Raw genomic sequence first — 19,249 nt, forward strand, 5'->3', positions numbered from 1 at the left:
TAGGTAAGTAAAAGACTCACTTAAAACACCTACCTTTATTATTTCCGAGTCCATAATCAAATCCTTGGGCACTGCAACTTGCCCCTTTATTAAAAGCTTGTACTGAGAAAGGGCTTGGAGGAGGAGTTTGAGAATTTTGATCCAGAAGAACTTGTTCTACAATAGAAAGAACATCTATACAGTTAGTTTCTTATGTGCTATTCTCCATTTATAAAGAGAGAAGATTGCAAGAAAGATTTTTACGATGGTTACATTTTAAAATAACCTCACATTTAGATTTGATAATAGATCTACCAATTAGGTCACTGACACCAACAAAGTATATGACAAAATCTTTGTTTTCGTCAATCAAAATCACTATAATATTTAGAAATGGGACATGCTCTTATGGAGTCAATTTGCTTTTATTGTGCTATTAACATTTGCTATTATTGCTTTGTTTTGCTTTTATTGTGCCATATATATATATATATATATATATATATATATATATATATATATATGGCAAAAAATGATTAAGTGATCACAGAGAAATTTAAACTTCCCTTACACCTCTTTTCGGGTTGAGTATATATCTTAGTAGAAACGATGTCTTAATTTAAGAAGCATTTTATCTAAAAAAAACCTTCTACCTTCTAAGTATATGGGAATACAACTGCTAACCTTACCATCTGATAGCTTTGTTATTTCTTCACTTAGCTTTCATATAGAACTTATAAAGTATCTTCACTTTGTAAATGAGAAAACCAAGGCACAGAGATATTAGGTAATTTGGACAACTGAAAAGTTAAGAGCTGGCATTTGTACCCTGGCAGTCCAGTCCCAGAGTCTACTCTTACACATTATGCTCATTGCTACTTAAAATGATTACTAAGCTAGAAAGACCCTGACAGTCACTTAAACCATTCTCAGATTATTTAATTATGTCTTATATAAAGCTGATCTCACTTTAGGTTATTATCATTTATATCTGAATATCCCTATATAATGAAAATGCTTAAGAATTTATGAATATGTAATAATTATATATGTAGTAAGTATACTGTAAATGGGAAAGTTGTTTTGTAAAATGTCTGATTTACATGAAATGAAGACTTTTGCTTTTCAAAACATAATGAAGAATAGTTCTACCATCTCAGGATATTATTTTATGATGACATCATCTTTGACTAAGAAAAACTGGTCTGTAAAGACAAGGGAGGAAGTAGGTTCTCAAACTGGGTTCAGTGGATTACTGATGCAGTGTGGTGTAATGAGCACAGCACTTGAAATATGAATGAAGATCCTGGCTCAAATCTTTCACCTGCCCTGTTTCCAGTGGTATAACCATAGGCAAGTCATTTTAAATTCTATGAGCTTAGAACTGTAAAATGAAGATTATATAACTGATCTCAAAGGCTTGCTGTGGGGAGAAAGGGGAGAATGTTTAATGTACCATGTTAATATATCTAAACGTACTCTGTCATTCACACAGATTCCAAACCTTTCTTGAATCTACTTATATACTATGGCCATATTACCTCTTGGATAATGGTTATTATAACTTTATACTCTTTTGGATAAAGAAGCATATTCATTTAATTGTCTGACCCTCTCCTATAAATTCTGGGATTTGGTAGAAAAGTCTACGTTTGGTTTATCCACTGATTTTGATGTCCTAACTAATACTTCTGTGACTCAACTTGTAAAGTTAGAAAACTTAGTGAGCAACCAGTATGTGCGAAAACCGCTTTAGAACTAGGAATACAAAGACAAAAAACCTGTGCCTGTCCACAAGGGACTCACAATCTGGGTACAAAGAAATAAAAACTAACTTCAATATAATATCAGTTTTGTTCTAGTGGTGAATTCAGTTCTTTAGGATGAGAGGTAACTCTTCACTCTGTGAGAATCAGTTAAAGCTTCACCTGAGTGATGACATGGTCTGAACAAGATTTCGCCACCAGGAGAATGAAGAGAAGAGGATAAAAAGGAAAATCTTTTATTAAAGGAGATCATTGTTGAAAAACGGTAAAATAAAGTTTAAAGCTGAAACTCTAACAACAAAATAGGAACCCCCCAGAAGAAGCGAAGCATATATTCAATGCTCCGTTCCTGAGACAGAATTCAATAGAATGAAACTGCCTGGGAGAAGTACTACAAGCAATGGTCTGAAAACTGAACTTCCGTTTAGTGGTAGAAAGAGTAAAAGGTTTAGTCCCGAACTGGCACAGAAGAATTATCATTTACATTCATATTAATGAAATAAAAAGCATGTTTTACAAGGACCATATGTTTCACATTTCCTTCTAATTCTCTTCTTTTATGTGTATTCATTTAGTACCTATGTATTTTACATAGGAATTTTAACAATAGCAAGATTTTTAAACCTTTAATTTTGACTTTACTTAAAAAGTAAACACACAAAGAAGCTCTTTACAACAAAAGAAATACAGTACACTTTAAACTTCTGCACTGCAAAGGTAAATCGGAATAAATCACAAATTTAAGCCAACTTGCCATCTTCATGTCGGAGGTACTGGTTTCCGCCTCTGTCTCTAGCTAAGGACCATGCCTCTCCTTCATCACTCTCACAGAACTCTACCATGCTGTTCTTATCCAGCTGCACCCATGTACCTTCAGAATTGGTTACCTAGTACATAACAAAAAGCATGATTGATTGGCTTGATTCTTTCAGGGCATTCAGGCTGAAAACCAGCAAAAAGTTTAAGTGAGTAATTATTCCAATAAATCTCTATCATCAAATTAGTTTCTGAAATTAAGACCACAGCCTGAGGTAAGACAGGAATCAATAAACAGTCTTGTAAAATAATGCTCACTGATGACTTCAGTAAAAATATTTTTTTAAGGCACAGGATAATCCCTTAATAATTTTAAATGCTACCCCCAAACACACGGCTCTTTGTTTGGCACCTGAAATGTCCTAACACAGCATACTCTCTATTATTTAGGTTGGTAGTGCCTAAAATGCAACTTGAAAATAACCCTGACACTGAGAAATAGCATGACACACTACATCTTTAAGCTCATCAGCTGAGGCAAATGCCACAGTTGACTAAAGAGTAATGTTATTTGCTCAGGACTTCAGTGACACCCATATATGGGGACGAAGAAATGAAACCCTTTGAATATCACACATCTCCAAACTGATTCATAGCAAATATTTCAAAGTGCTGTTCATCCATGACAGTACAGTACACATTTGCAAAAGTGAAAAGATATTTGCAAATACTGAACATTTATATATACAATACAAATCACTTTGTTATATAAATATTGTTTCACAAGGATAATTATGAGAATAAAATTATTAAAAAAGAAGCACAGAAAAATTGCATTAGTATTTTCAATACAGGTAAAGATAAAGAACATTAACATTTAAAGACCTGGGATGGAAATGGCAACCTTTGGAAGAAAGAGATGCTTTGGTTGTATTATATTAAAAATGAATATCTTAGAAGTCATGAAGCTACAAGAATCCATACCTCTCCCACTGCTTTGACTTTGTTTCCCAGAACTAACATTCCAATTGGGATACCTCTAAGGTTAGGGCAGCTTCTGATGTTGTGACCGGAAGGTCCCGTCTTCACTACCTTGTACATGCCTGGCCCTCCTCGCAAGAACGGCATATCCTGCTCTTGCATTGTTGCTTCCTGTGGGCAGCAGGAGTTTATGTCTTTGAAAAAGTCATCAGTACTAGTTTTAGGTTCCTGAAAATTTGAATAGGAAAAAAAAGTAAACAAAATACAATCTATTATCACTTTCAACATCCTTCTTAATCGCTTTTACAGCAAGTCCATAATGCATCAGTTAAGAAAAAGAACACATATCCAAAGATAGCTCACGGGTTGGTTAATACTACTATTAAAGAATCTTTCAGTTATTCACTTCTGAACAATATTTAAAATAGAGCTGAAGAGAAGAAAAGATAGCAGGAGAGGAACTGAACCTCTAGCTTCTGACCACCATAATTTGAGAAACACAGTAGTACTTGATTTTACTTTTATCTTTTAGTGAAATATTTAACAGTAGGATAAACAAAAATAATTTACTATATGAACCACAACTGAATAATTTTGAATCATTATTACTGCATTACTGCCTGTCGGTATGGGTTAAAAAGTCTAAATCTTCATTTCCTTGTACTTTTGTTTATAACTATTAATAGAGAAAATAGGTATGAAGATTCTGGAGACTCATCTATAAACAGAGATAACAATGATGAAAATATGTGCATGAAATATAGCTACATGTTAATATTTACTAGTTATGAATGAAATAAGAATGCTTATAGGGTTTTAACAACTCACACTTTCTTAATACAGTACAAATAAAAATGCCTTGTTAGATTTGCTAGACCATTGTTAGACAGTGATATACTAATGCTTTTAACAGAAAAAGATGATTATATTTTAGTAGAGAGGAGAGATTAACATTAAAGATGTGGTTTTATATAAATATAATACATTTGGATATAAAAGAGTCACTTCTAAAATGAAAGAAAGGAACATACCCTAAATTTCCTGTTGAATCTGAATGCTGTGATGAAATTACTTCCTACGTGAATGCAATAAAGAGAAATAATAACCTTCCCATATTTGCTCTTTTTCCCAATTAAATGTTAAGGAAAGTTCTACACTGGAAATTCTTCCACTGTCATTATTATTTCTTTAAAACAGACTTAAACTGCATTTTTAAATACAGCAATATAGACTCTACAAGTTGCTTTATTCAAATACAGTAAAAGATCATAATGGGACACTTATTCAAACATTAGGTTAAAATTAAATTAATATTTAGTTATGTTATAAATAGGATAAAAATGAAAAAACCCACTAACATATTATGCAAGATAAAATATTACTGAATAGCTCTATCCCGATGAGTAGTCTCATTCCAAAAGAAATGTCCATTACATAGTGGAAAATTAAAAATAAAGTCATAAGGTTAAAAAAATGTGGATTCAAGAATTCTTCGTACCTGTGTCTTTAATTTAATATATGGTTGGTCAGAAAAAATTTTAAATTCATTATTAACCTTCACATACTATCTTGTAAATTTCATCGTGGTGATGAGTAATCATCAAGTTTTACTTACACAAATACGTACTACGGACAGTATTTATTTACATTTACTGTAATTACTGTACCATATTTGTCCAACATTCCTTATTTATATATTGGCAATTTAATGGAAAGGAGAATTTTAAGTACTTGAAAAATTTAGATTTACAATCTAAAATAAAATATGCATTTTATATTTTATAATAATAATAATATAATATAAAATATGCATTTTATATTTTATAAATATGCATGCATGCATATTTGTAAAAATTTATAGATGTGTACAACTATATGAATACAAAGAAAGCACTCAAAATAAAAATGGAGAGTAAGGTCTAAACTTTAAATTGTGCTGTTTTACTCATGAGATTTTCAGTAAATATTTAAAAATGTCACTGTGAATGATCCATTTTAGCAAATACATGATGCGATTTCATAGATGGAAGAGTCAAATTAGTCATATGTACAAATGATCTTTTAAAAATTACGTGGCATGATGTAAAAACTAAACAAATATTCACAGATTTAGTGAAAAAACAATTTCACTGGTCTTTAATGATACATCTCGAGCATTTAATTAAGTTATAACAATATTTCCAATTCGACCACTCAGGGTAACAGTGAGAGAAAAGTCTTGGCAAACACTAATAATAATTATAATAATTGCAAGTTATTCACCGAAAGGCAATATAGGAGAACTGTCCTAAAATATTTAATATTTTATTGATTAGTTAAAGAAACTATATAAATTAATAAATGTACAGCAAAGTCTATCCTTTTACTTAATACTAAACAGTATAAAAAGAACTGATAGACATAAAATCACAGAACTGTGTCTATTATTCTCAAGAAATCCTAAAATGCATGTTTTATTCTATACAGAAATTTAAGACCTGGGCACCAGCATATGAAACTGATGAACTGCAATGTTAATTTTTGCTCCCTGCAATCCCACCCCAACATTCAAAAGGCCACTGTGCAGGGCTAGGAAAAAAACAGAAGAGCCATAGGGTTGGAACTCTCCCACCTAAATAAGTAAGTTCTGAAAAAGCTAGACCTGTATATAGTTGTTGGAGAAGCTAGTCATAAAGTTAAATATACCAAATTTGAAGTCAAGTAAAAGTTTAACTTACACTAGTAATACAGTCTTTGGCAGAATTAGAGGGGAAAGGTTTATGGGGAAACTCAACTGCAGAACTCTGTATAGATTGTTTTCGGTAAAAAAGAAATTTTTTAAAATTAATCTTAAGTAAAGGCTTCAAAGATACAATGTAAAATTTGTTATACAAGCTGCAATACCTGAATAATGTATGACTGTTCCTTACAGTTAACTCACCTGGGGGAAAAAAGCTTTGGAAGTCCATGAAAATACGTCCAAATCCCTGACTCCTTGGCTAGCATTAAAGATATTCTGAGCAACAAAGTTTAAGAAAGAAAAATATCAACAAAGAAAGGGAACAGGATATCATCTGCAGAAGATGCGTTCACAGTAACAACAATGTTCTATACTCTAGCACCAGCACTGGAATATTATTTCACTAGAGGGAAACTGAAGCCACCTGAGTAAACCACACAGCAAAGAAATTCCGATACATAAGTTTTTGTCAAAAGCTCTCCATGGATATAGTGTGTCATGCCATTTACTACAATTAAGAGCCAGACATTGATTTAAACCTTAAGACAGTCAGTGCAAGAAGGACACCTTCAAACTCCTTTAAATGATGACGTGTCTATTCCAGTACAAGCCAGATTTCTTTTATGACAGAATACAGTCTGCTGTTTTATAAAGAAAATGTGACTAACACAGATTGTATAGATAGAGCAACTATTATTATGAATAATAATGGCATGTAGTATATGTGAATTCGTTATCTCTGTTTAAAGTACAAAAAAAAGTCAAAAAGAAAAAAAAATCTAAGTCATTTTTCAATTTTGCTCTCTTCTATAAATGAGAAAACAGTCACTTGGAAATGTTACTGAAAGCTGCTAGCAAATTTGTTAAGAAAAGCATAGAGAAAAAACATACAATCTGAACTTTTATCAAAAGGCAGACCTAGTTTCTCCGTCTCGAAGTTTAGGAAATGCACAGAGCATTTAGGATCTCTACTTTAGAGTCTAAAAATATTTTGTTACAGAACAACCAATTCACAGCAACATGGTCCCAGAAAAATCAACATTTTCACAAAATGTTTTCATAAAAATTAAAATGATATACATTTACATAGACATATCATCCTATTGAACATATTTATTTGATCAGAAATTAAAATCCTTCCAGAAACCAGCAATTACACAATTTTACTGCTTATATAAATACAAAAAAGAGGACATTCAAAATGTTAATGAAAGTTGTCATTATCCAAGACTTCAGCACAAAAGAAACAACACAATTCCCAACCAACTGTAAGCCATTTTAGATAATGAGAATTTACTTAATATTCTCCAGTTCTGTATTTTCCTCATGTATGTACATGTAGGGACAGATGTAGATACAGACCCATATACATACATATATGCTAATACAGAAATATAAAACATAAAAGCCGGAAAGAAAAAATGAGCTTCTATTAGCGTGCCTACAGATAAATGCAAAACAAAAGAAAAAAACAAAAAACCAAAGCCCTCTTCACATTTAAAAATAGACAGGAGACAGAGCACTTTCTCTTTAGGTGAAGTGGAAACATGTTGCAAAGTAGTTTGAAATGCTATTTTGGGGGGAAAAAGATGTCCTTACTGGTTCGTCCATGTATGTAAGAATTTGTGGAGTATTTGCTCAATGGTTTTTCTCCTTTGCAGAGAATAGCGGTGCAAACCTTTTGACATAAAACAATATTAATATTTTTTAGCATATTCTATTTTTTAGCATAAATTTTTCTAGCATCAAAAGCAATGTGAAAAGCGTTGTAAAAAGCAATGCAGATGAGTTAGGAATAAAGAAGCAATATGGTGACTGACAATTTTAAAGCTTGTATCTCTCTTTTATTTATTTATTTTTTTTCATTTTTGCTGTGCTATGCAGCTTGTGGGATCTTAGTTCCCCGACCAGGGATTGAACCCGCACCCTCGACAGTGAAAGCGCGGAGTCCTAACCACTGGACTGCCAGGGAATTCCCTCTCTTTTATTTCAATGTGCAAACTCAAGTGTTTCCTCAGTCTGAGGACATGAGTTTACATATACAATGATACCTCAAAGTGATGTAACTGCTAACCGTGGTAACAAATTGCCAATAAAATCAATTTTGTACATGTTAATTATATGTGGATTCAAATTTGACTCTTTTTTGCTTTTGTTCTGCATTTGTAGAAAATTCTTTCTACACTAGTTTACTATAAGATTATTTTAAAAATGTGTTATCCTAATAAAATTGCATTTATCAAGTATCAAAAAAGCACCAGATAGAAAACTGGAGTTTAAAATTAAAATGTACTTGCATAGTTTTCTTTCAAAAATTTAAGAAAGTTTAGTCTAAAGATACGAACATGCATGAAAATATTAATCTCTCCAAAGTCTCAATTTCTCACTATTAAAATATATAAATTAGCTTTCATATTGTATAATTTTATAGAATAATATGAGCACCACTATATATGTATGTAAAAGTGTGTGTGTACATATATACACACATACATATACAAACACACACATATCTACAATAATCTAAATCATTTTATTCTCAAAGACTATTGTGAAGGCAAAAAAGTTCTGTCAAGAAAATTAGAAACTGAAGCATGATAAAAACCTAACTAAATTGATGAGCACCAAATTGCAACTCTAAGACAATAATCTTTCAAGGCATAGAAGAGACCAAATAAGCGAATAATTTTACTGGAGAAATACATGACCAAACATGCCAAATGCTCATGCAAAAGAAAAATAAGAAAAAAAAAAAAAAAAAAAGATAAAAAAGATAGTAATTGTTTCATTGTGCTGGATGATCACAGAGTTAAAAATTGCCAATTTTAAAGTGAAAAAGATAAAATATCTCAGAGAAATTAAACACAGCATATATACAAACAATTATAGTGTTATTTTAATAGAGGCTTAAATTAAGGCTTAAATGGAGTTTAAGCCTCAATTCCATTCTGTTTAGGAAACTTAAACATCAAGTTAAAGTATGAAATGAAGCTTTTGATAACCATCTAAGGACAGCATATTTACTAATGGTGTATTAAGTAAATACTTAGTATTTAGTAGGACTGAAAAACAGGTTATGCATATATATACACACAAATTTATTAACGAGACAAAATCAATAAATTTGGGGTATATTAAAGCTGTGACTATCAGGCATCATTAGGTATCCCAAAAGAATGAAACTGACATAAAATGCAAGAAACATTTGCTAATTTTACCAATTACCCTGAGAGAATACCAAATAAGAGAGAATACCAAATACCAATAAGAGAGAATACCAAATGATATTTTTCCTTCATCTCTCCCCCAAATTCAGAAAAATCAGCCTACTTTCTATATCTGAACACCAATCAGCCTAAGTAGGTAGAAAGTGGTTTGTATAATTGCACGGCGTGTTCGTAGACTCAAGTCGCTTCTGCAAGAATTTGGATAATATGGGCATTATAAAGACATCTTTGAATACTTCTAATGAGGTATCATCTACTTTCCTTGATATAAACTTTCTCTACCACTCAACCTCATTCATAATGTTAAAAGACCTCATTTTTGACAAAGAATCCAAAGAACTGGGCCTGTAAGTTTCAGATCAGTAATATCTCCTGTTTTAGAAGAAAACTTGCTTTCCAAAAAATTTAGGCTCTATTATAGGCAGTCAAATGTCTCCCACGTCATGTGCATAACTGATTTCCTCTTTCTTTTTAAACATATTTTCCTTGGTACCTGAAACATTCTATTGGCTTACATTTGTAGTTTCCAAATCTTAAGAATTTTAGTTTAAAATCAGCCTTCCCCAGGTATACCTTCAGCATACATCACGATATTCATCCTCATTCAGCCATTCAGGTTATTAGTATTCATATTTATTTAGTTGTGGAGTTCTGGCCAAAGTAATATGATTCTTATAGCTAGATTTACTTTATCCTTTTATAACTATTTATCCTTATGGCTCCACTAGATTAAGGTAGACTAAACATAAAAAAATGGGCTTTGGAATCACATCACCTGGAGTTCCAGAGCTAGCTCCACTACTTACTACTTACGATCTTGGGAGAATAGCTCTCTTCTGTCACGGGAAAAATGAGAATGATAGAAACTTAACATCAAAGGGGCACAATGAAAATTAAATGAGAGAATTAAGGTATGGAGCATAAGAGGGTCAGAAACTATTTTAAGTAGTATGATCCTGCCAAATGCCAAGAACTAAAATTTAGTATTTAACAAATGTTGAAAGCCTACCACGAGCAAAATGTAATATTTAACACTCTGGAAGAAAAAATATAAGAATGGATCCTAAATGAGCCCTAACCCTTGAGGAGCTTAACAGAAATAAGAGGTATATAAATACAAATGGGCTAAAGGCCAAAAAAAATCCAAACTAAACATTATGGGTAGTTGGAGAAAGACATTTATAAGCCTTTTCCACTTTTACAGACAAAGTGCTACCTGAGAAAGGAGAGAAAAAGCTAATTTCCCCAGTACTTATATGCTTTTTACCCTCAATTCTTGCTTCACCCGTATCGACCATTTTTTAGTTCCCATACATAGCATGCGTCCATAACTTTGGACATCTGACTCTCTAATGTGAGATTACTTTACTTTGTCCTGGCAATTTTTCTTTAAGATTTCCTCAAATGTCACCTCCTAAGTAAAGTCACTCCATAACTTAACACAACGCAACTTAATTATCTGAATATTGTATGTCTATCCCATTACATAGTGAGTACCCCAAGATCAAGAACTGCACTCTTACTTATTTTGTATCCCTCCCCTTTGCCTCTCCACCCAACACCTACTTCCCAGTTTAGCATCTGGTACATAATAAGGACTCAATAAATACATGCTGAGTGAACAATTAATGAACTGATAACTACAGCATTATTGGGACGTACAGGGATGAGAAACGTTGACAGAAACTTTTGAGCCTGGCCAATTAGGAAAATATTAGAAAAGTTAGAAAAAAAAATGGAAGCAAAAGCATTTTAGACAAATGAAACAACGTAAACAAAGACTCTAAGATGTAAAATTAAACAGTGTGCTCTCAAAGGGGCAACAAGTTCTAAGAGACCGTGAGCACCTCACAAAAATGAACCTGCACTCTTCATATTTATCCCTATTCTTCCCACTGATGTAAAAAATATTTTTTGATTTAAAAATATTCTAGTGCTCGCTTCGGCAGCACATATACTAAAAATATTCTAAAAAAGACATAGTCATAATATGGATGTCTAATGCTATTTAATCTCTAAACTAGAGCATTACTAAAGTACTAAAACACAGTTAAAGTCATATTTGAACTAAGTTAGGATGTCCTTATTTCTTAGTGAAGTAATGATGTTTAAATAGAACTACTTCTAGGTAGGTCAAAATTTAGCTAAAGTACTTATCTACAATGGAAATGACAGTTCTACGGTATGAGTAAATAAATAAGACAGTGCAACAAAAATCATTTTAAAGCTCATTCTAAATATGACTATTTATGGTAATCTTTAAAAAAAAATAGTTCATCAAATATTTAGTCAGCATTCCATTTCCAATCCCTACCCCCATTCTCTCCAACAGTCTGTTTGAGTCAGGCTCCAAATAGGGTACACGCATTCATGTGAATACAAAATTGTTGCAACTAGAAAAGGCTGAAGAGGTTGATGTAAGGGCTGCTCAAGGCAACTTTTTGGCACTTTTGCATCTCTTTAAGTTGGCGGCATTAGTCCTCGATAATTTCTAATTTTATTTCAAATCTCCGAGCTTTCTTTTTTTAATTGAGTAGTGTTTCACAATGGTTAGCCATAATTTAGTTGATCTACTCACAAACGAACTGAAGTATAAAAAGGGAGAATAGGTGGCCAGCATTTTTCCAGTAGTAAATGAAGTAAGAGATGTAAAGGGAAGAAGCAGCAAGATGCGTTTGTTTTAGCTCTATTAGTTCCTTGAGGAGATGAGATGGAATCATTATCCCCTCTATGTCCTATCATGCTCTGCCCTGTAGAGTAAGGTACTCATTAAAAACGTATTGACTGTATGAGAGGCCTGTCCTGGTCCTTAAAATCAAAACCTTGGAAAACTAGCCTGTTCTTGCCTATGCCAGGCTCTGACTCTGCGGGTCCTCATATAACACCCTCATTGAAGCAACTTTATACCAGATCTATTTGAAGCCCTAGGCCAGTTGTCACACATCCCCTCTGTCCTCTTTGGTCACCACATAAAATATAAACCCTTATGTCATCTACCTGTTCTCTTTTTATACCAAAACTACTCTAGGCTTCTTCCTGATCCAACATCTAATTATTCCCATTTGTCCCATGACTTTATATTGTATCTAATGGGACTTTTCTTCCAATCGTACACAAACTCTCTTTCAAACCTTGCAGGTCACAGTGTTGCCATCACTGGTATGTCTTCATGTCGATGTGGATATCATCCAACTGCCTAGCCTTTTAGTTCTTAGACTTGGGCAGTTCCAATGACCTTTACTTCCAACATACTTCAGCTGCCCTCTCACGGCCACATTAATGAGCCATTTCATTCAATAAAATGCTCCAAGTATGAAATCAAATTCAAATATGCTATGTTATAACAAAAATTGCCTATCTCCTTCCAGCTCTTCAAGTATAGCACACTCACTATATTGTTCTATTTTATTAAGTCCTCCAAGTCCCCTGGACCAGCCATTTGTCCTTTCACATTTCCACCTGAGGCTGGATCCCACAGTTGGTGATCTCAATTGCTCTTTCATCAGCATCTGAAATTCCCTTTTGTCCCTATTTTCCTGTCATAGCAGCTCAGGAAATTCCAGCCAATGCTATCATCTGTTTTCCTGGCTCCTTTAATGCTGGATACTTAGGGCCATGGGAGAGGAAGGGTATCCAGAATGGATCTATCCAGTGGTCCTACTGGGTCCTTAGTGGCCCAATAATCCCCAAACAAGTAATTTTTTTTGTCAGATCCTGCTCCTATTTCTCTCAAACATTACTCCAAATCTTTATGGCATTTCTAAACTCTCTAGCTTAACTCAATTGTTTCAATCTCAACAGATGACTTTTCTCCCTTCTATATGGAAATCATGGTCTCCTTCAACCTCTTCCCTTCCTCCCTCAACCCTAAAAACTTACCCACTGCCATACATACCCCCTCCTCCTTAACAGAAACAACTCTCCAATGTGCCCTCAAATCTATTTTCTCCTCTTTCAGCCTTCAGATTTCTTATCTACATCTTTAATGTCTCCCTTTTCTACTGGCATCTTTCCTTTAATTTGTAAGGATCTCAAGTCACTACCACCCTTGAAATAAAGGAACCAGAAAAACCTCAGCCTTCTTAATCATACCAGATCCTCTGAGTTACTTAACATTAAAAGAGAACTCATGTCATTCTTCAACATAAAGACAAGCCAGAAAATATCAAAAGCTACTCCATTTTACTTTCTATCTCCAATATTCTTCATCTAGATTTTTCAAATAAGTCAGTGATAATCTCCTCATTCACATACCAGTGAAAAGCCATCAACGAGTGTTTGTACGGCTCACTCCATTTAGCGTTCCCTCTTACCTTTATTACGTCCTCTCTCTCTGACCTCAAGACTGCCTACTAAAAACTATCTCTTGGCTAGAGTTTAAAGGCATCAAATAACAGAACAGCAGTGGTCCAAAATGAAGCCATGGGATTCAGAACTTCAACACACAGCACACTTCTTGCTCTTCCTTTCTACCTTTGTTTATTCTCTTGCTCTATCTTTGTGAATATCATCCTCTTCCAAAACCACCTCCTCAAATGAGCAAACCAAGGAATTAGGAAGAAAATTTTGAAGTGGGGAAGGTAGTAAAGATAATATAATCTAATATAATGCCTTATTAGGGCCTTAAAATACACAAAACTCTAAATTGGTCAAAATGTTAAAAATATGCTGTTAATGAAATAAACAAAATGGCTATTATAATTATCTCATTTAAAACATCATTTTCGTAATCCTGAAGAACATTTGGTTACCATAATGAGAGATGGGTTCAAACCATTTAAGGCCAACTTTCGAGCCACAGATGAAAAAAATCAAAAAATCAAAAAAGCGGTAGACCAACACTCTCCAAACTTTCTTTATCACGCATCTATTTGTAAAAAGTATATAGATAGATATATATCTCCCCACTGTACTATTATAAAACGTATACAAAGGAATAGAGAAAAGAATGAAATCAATAAGTTTAAGTAGAAGTTCTGTTATTTTCTTTCCCAAAGAATCATCTTGTATATACCCCCTTGGAGAACATTACTCTGAACTATTAAGGAGAAAAACAAACAATATATTAAATGGTTTGATATAAAGAGCTAGTTTTATACACTGATTTTTAAGAAATTCAACTGTTTAAAATACTAAGGTTTTTTTAAAATAAAAATTTACCTGTTCTATTCATTAGCAGTGTCATAAGGAATACATTTGATGGAAATGAAAAAGAAAAATATCATATATTTCTGTTTAAATTATAAAAAGAGCTGTGGGTTCCTATCATACTTAGTGATATAGCAAACTTTTGAACACTCTAAGTATTCTACTGCACTGTCAAAGAGGCTCAGTGAATTCTCTCAGACACTAAGATTTAACTTCAACTAGAACACTACAGCACCACAAGTCTAAAAATCCACCTTATTTTAACACAGCAGTATCACATGCCAAGAAAGAAAAGATTCACACTTAGGCAACACAGAATTACAAAATGCCAACATAAAAAAAATACATTATACATATTTCTGAAATGGATAGTAACACTGAATTCTTAAATTTTAGTTTGGAATTCATTCCAAACAGTAGTGTGAATAAGAAAGGGAAAAAAAAAAACATAACCACTCTCATTCCCTACCTCTGTGTAAGGAATTCCTGCTTGTGATGGACCATAGTAAGTAGTAAGGTCCTTAGCCTTGCCAAACTCCCTCTTTATTACACAGAAGCTCTCAGAATTCAAGCACTTAAAGTTATTTAGTTGTGGTTTACCTCAGAACTGAGAAGCCTTAATTAAAGAAAGCCCTGTAATGGGGACAGAGTATACCTAGAAAGCTTTTTAAAACCGCCTTTTACTTACGTCAACAGGGACCAGAAGACTCTTCCCAAGATGCTGATTAAAAGAGAGGCACCAGGCTTCAGTGTAACCATTCATGTTAGGAACATACTTCTTTATCGTCTCATCATTCAGCCTCAGCCACACACCATCATCATTGTGGATCTACGGAATACACGCAACACAAACAAGCCACGCCCTCCTGTAACTCCTATAAGGGTAGCAAGGTCTGAAAGGCTACAAAGCAGGCAAATAACGCTGGACATGGAGATTAAGCATCTAGTTTTTGCAGAAGGTAAGAATGAGAGAACCTTTAAGGAAAAAACCAGCAAGGAATGCCAAGCAACATGATAATTCACATGGTGAGATTGTAAAAAACAATGTCACTTAGGAGTAAAAGCATACAAAAAAAATCACACTTTAAGATAAATATTTCAAACATAAAATCAGATGTTTCCCAAAAGAACTTAAGACTTTCTTCCCCTCAATTTAGATTTTCATAATTGGAAGTTACTTGACTGTATTATTAGAAAAATGTACTGTCCAAAGTTAAGGCAATATAATAAACACATTCAAAAACAAACCATATTTTAAAAATTCAAGAAAAACTGTACTCATTTTCATTGAATCCTTGTACAGGTTCTGACTACCATGTTAACTGAATTCCTTTTATGCTAAAAATATAATTTTAGGGCTTCCCTGGTGGCGCAGTGCTTGAGAGTCCGCCTGCCGATGCAGGAGACGCGGGTTCGTGCCCCGTTTCGGGAAGATCCCACATGCCGCGGAGCGGCTGGGCCCGTGAGCCATGGCCACTGAGCCTGCGCGTCCGGAGCCTGTGCTCCGCAAATGGGAGAGGCCACAACAGTGAGAGGCCCGCATAATGCAAGGAAAAAAAAAAAAAAAAAAAATATATATATATAATTTTAGTTACTTTTTTTATTGATAAAGAAAAATGAATGCAATGTTTGAAACTCAATGAACAGAATTTTGAAATTCTGTGAAATGATTTCCCAAACACTACCCAAACTGCTTAAAACACATTCTAACAAACAATTTAGTAAACTTACACTGTGCAAACAATGCAAAAACTTTCTGTCCAAAACTTATTACCAAGTGTTTCCTTACAAATTACCTCATCAATGAAAGTGATGGTTCCATTGACCTTCACTATGCCTATCTGCTCACTCTGAAGGGAAGGGTGGCTACGGATACGGAGCCCTGCACTGTCCTTGGCCACAAATCTTCGAACCTGAGAAAGGCAAAGACAGACAGGTGAGACAGGGGAAATCACAGAACAGAGACCTTATAAGTAAGTGGTAAGAGAGAAAATTAAACAGATTTGAAAGTATAATTCTGAGAAAGTTTCCAAAATTATTTGTAGCTGGTTTCCCTGTGCAAATAACAGTGGTTAATTTATAAAAACAACAAGAGAAAACATTTATAAAAACAACATTAAAAAAAAAAATGTTGTTTTTTCAAAATGTGTAAAAATGTAAATTATTGAAAAAAAAGAAAATTATTAATATACGTTTATAATTTCTTTTCTAAATTTTGAAGACATGATAAAAAGGAGAAAAGAGCCATTTTTTTCCTTTCAGGAAGGTATATAAATTCTATTATCCATGTTTCATTTTTAATAAGTAGTTTACTAAAATTCCTATAGTGTTTACTCTTTAGATGTTAGGAAATGAATTTTTTCTTTTAACAGCACAGGATACGTTAACCTTGTCAACTTTATACACTTAATTTCGGTAGACGTTTTGTGAATTGTAAACTTTCTTTCTTTCTTTTTTTTTTTTTAAAAGGGTAGCTTTTATTTATTCATTTGGCTCCACCAAGTCTTAGTTGCAGCACGCGGGATCTTTCGTTGCTGCATGTGGGATCTTTAGTTGCAGCATGCAGGATCTAGTTCCCTGACCAGGGATCGAAACTGGGCCCCCTGCATTGGCAGTGCAGAGTCTTAACCACTGGACCACCAGGGAAGTCCCAACTGTAAACTTTCAATAACAGAAAGTACACAAGACCTATAAATTACTATAGCATTATACAAAGAAACCAAAAAGTACAGGTTCTACAATTGAGAAATGATTAGAATTACCATGAACTATTGTTCAAGTTCATTTAGGAATACTTAGAATTCGAATACTGAAATAAAGTAAAATATGAGGTGTTTGATGGCTACCTTGAAGCATCAATGAAGAAAATTAATAAATCTCAGACCAGTTCATGTTCTGATTTCATTCTACCCTAACCTTATTTGGTTGAGGCTCAGTCTTTGGTTTGACCAGCTGAGTTCCTGGCGGTATCATCCCTTTCGGTGGGTCTTTTACTTTTACTTCTAGGCCAGCATCTGTAAGAAAAGGAAGGGAACTGTAACACTTGAGAACACAAGGGAGGGAGGACCCTTAAACCTAACTTAATATACATTCACAGGCTATTTTAAACAATTAAAACAAATATCTGAATTCTGTCCTTTTAAGGTGATTAATACTTAATAGCTAAGAGAGAAATATCTGAAAAATGACCTTAAGATTCCAAAGGGGTGTCTCAGGGGTTCAAGGAAAAGAGGAGGGGCTATGGAATATGTAAAATAATACTGAAAAATTCAAAATAATAAAAAAGAAACCCTTGTGTGATCAAACGTTATCTCATAACAACCAATCAGAACACTACTTATCATCTATACCAATCATCTCATGAGTAACAGGCAGCACAGCATGGTGTTTAAGAGCTGGGCTTCTCATGTTAGACTTGGCTCTTCCCACATCTGCCACCAACTGTTTGACTCTCTGTGCCTCATTTTTTTAACCTATAAAATAGGGATGAGAATAGCACCTATCTCACTGAGATGCTGTGAGAATGAAATGATTTTAAAAATAACTATAAAATATGTAAGGTGTGTATAAAAATTTTTAGATATATACTAAATGCTATTATCATCCTCATTATTCTAATGAATTATTATCTGCCCTTGACTGCAGTCAAGCAAGATCCTAGTCTACTAACAGTTTGGTCACCTTTGGAGAAAGCTAAGACGGTGGGGAACAAAATGAATGATTCTAAGTAATTATGAATCTTTTTCTTCAGTGTCTTTCCAGAAAACAAATATAAGCGGATTTTTCTTATCTACTTTGTATCAGTTTCCTTTACCCGCTATTAGCCAAGAAGAAACCATTCTTGACTATCTCCACTTTTGAACTGCTGTAATGTGTGCCCCTTGCACGTCACTACTTATATTCTACTTCATGTGATTTTGTCTGGCTGTTTTATCTTACAATCATCAGTAAGTTGTCAACACTTGGCAGGAACTGTCTTACCTAGAACAGTGTTTTGCCCAGAACCAGCAAAAGTTTGCTGAACTAAAGGCTTTAAAGATATGCTGAAATAAAAGAGTGCAGCAAAGGCTGCCACTAAATGTCTCTAGGATGGTATAGATGAATCTAATATATCTGATCCTATAGTTACATTAATGTATATTCTATACATCTATGGTTACAACAATGTAAAGTACCTCTTTATCTTCACTGTAAAAACAAACTACTGAAAGTTTCCCAAAGGGTATTTTTGTGGAGTGTTAATCAGTATTACTTTTATCTCTAACCTGTCTCCTCTTCCCTACATGTAAGGTTCTCAAGATAAGGATTAAACAAATTTAGAGAGGATTCTTAATTTCAAGATTTCTTAGAATCCCAAATATGATAATATGAATTGTATTAATGTCTAAGATGAGACTACAATATATTGGGCTTTCTAAATCTGCCTGATCATAGGAACCCTTTTGCTTGAGGAGCATTAGGAAAGACAGTGTTATAAGGAATTCATATTGATAAACACTTATTAGAGCTTTGTTGTCCTACTATTGTCCTATTATACGGATAGTTTAAAAATAAAGAAAAGAGAAAGATTAATGCCCAAAGGAAAAGCAATATATTTTTCAAAGTTAGTGGTAGGTTAAAAAAAATTCATCTTTTCGGCAAGTTATTTATTGAGCAGCCATCGTACGCCAGGC

General features: G+C 33.6%; 1 protein-coding gene and 1 non-coding gene across 2 annotated transcripts in view; both read right to left on the reverse strand.

Moving 5' to 3' along the window:
- The window catches only part of MYCBP2 (MYC binding protein 2), a 280,943-nt gene that overhangs the window by 65,090 nt on the left and 196,604 nt on the right, over window positions 1-19,249 (reverse strand). Inside the window, exons 50-55 of the mRNA XM_007466789.1 lie at window positions 17,493-17,590; window positions 16,373-16,489; window positions 15,265-15,405; window positions 3,486-3,710; window positions 2,500-2,632; window positions 34-156 (exon numbers count right to left, since the gene is read on the reverse strand). Coding sequence (XP_007466851.1) covers window positions 34-156; window positions 2,500-2,632; window positions 3,486-3,710; window positions 15,265-15,405; window positions 16,373-16,489; window positions 17,493-17,590 — 837 coding nt within the window. The remainder of the gene's footprint in view (window positions 1-33; window positions 157-2,499; window positions 2,633-3,485; window positions 3,711-15,264; window positions 15,406-16,372; window positions 16,490-17,492; window positions 17,591-19,249) is intronic.
- On the reverse strand, window positions 17,150-17,222 carry TRNAG-GCC (transfer RNA glycine (anticodon GCC)). Its single transcript has one exon. It is a non-coding gene; the product is annotated as a tRNA-Gly (tRNA).

The sequence above is a fragment of the Lipotes vexillifer genome, unplaced genomic scaffold (genome assembly GCF_000442215.2).
Source record: "Lipotes vexillifer unplaced genomic scaffold, Lipotes_vexillifer_v1.1 scaffold19, whole genome shotgun sequence".
NCBI lineage: Eukaryota > Metazoa > Chordata > Mammalia > Artiodactyla > Lipotidae > Lipotes > Lipotes vexillifer.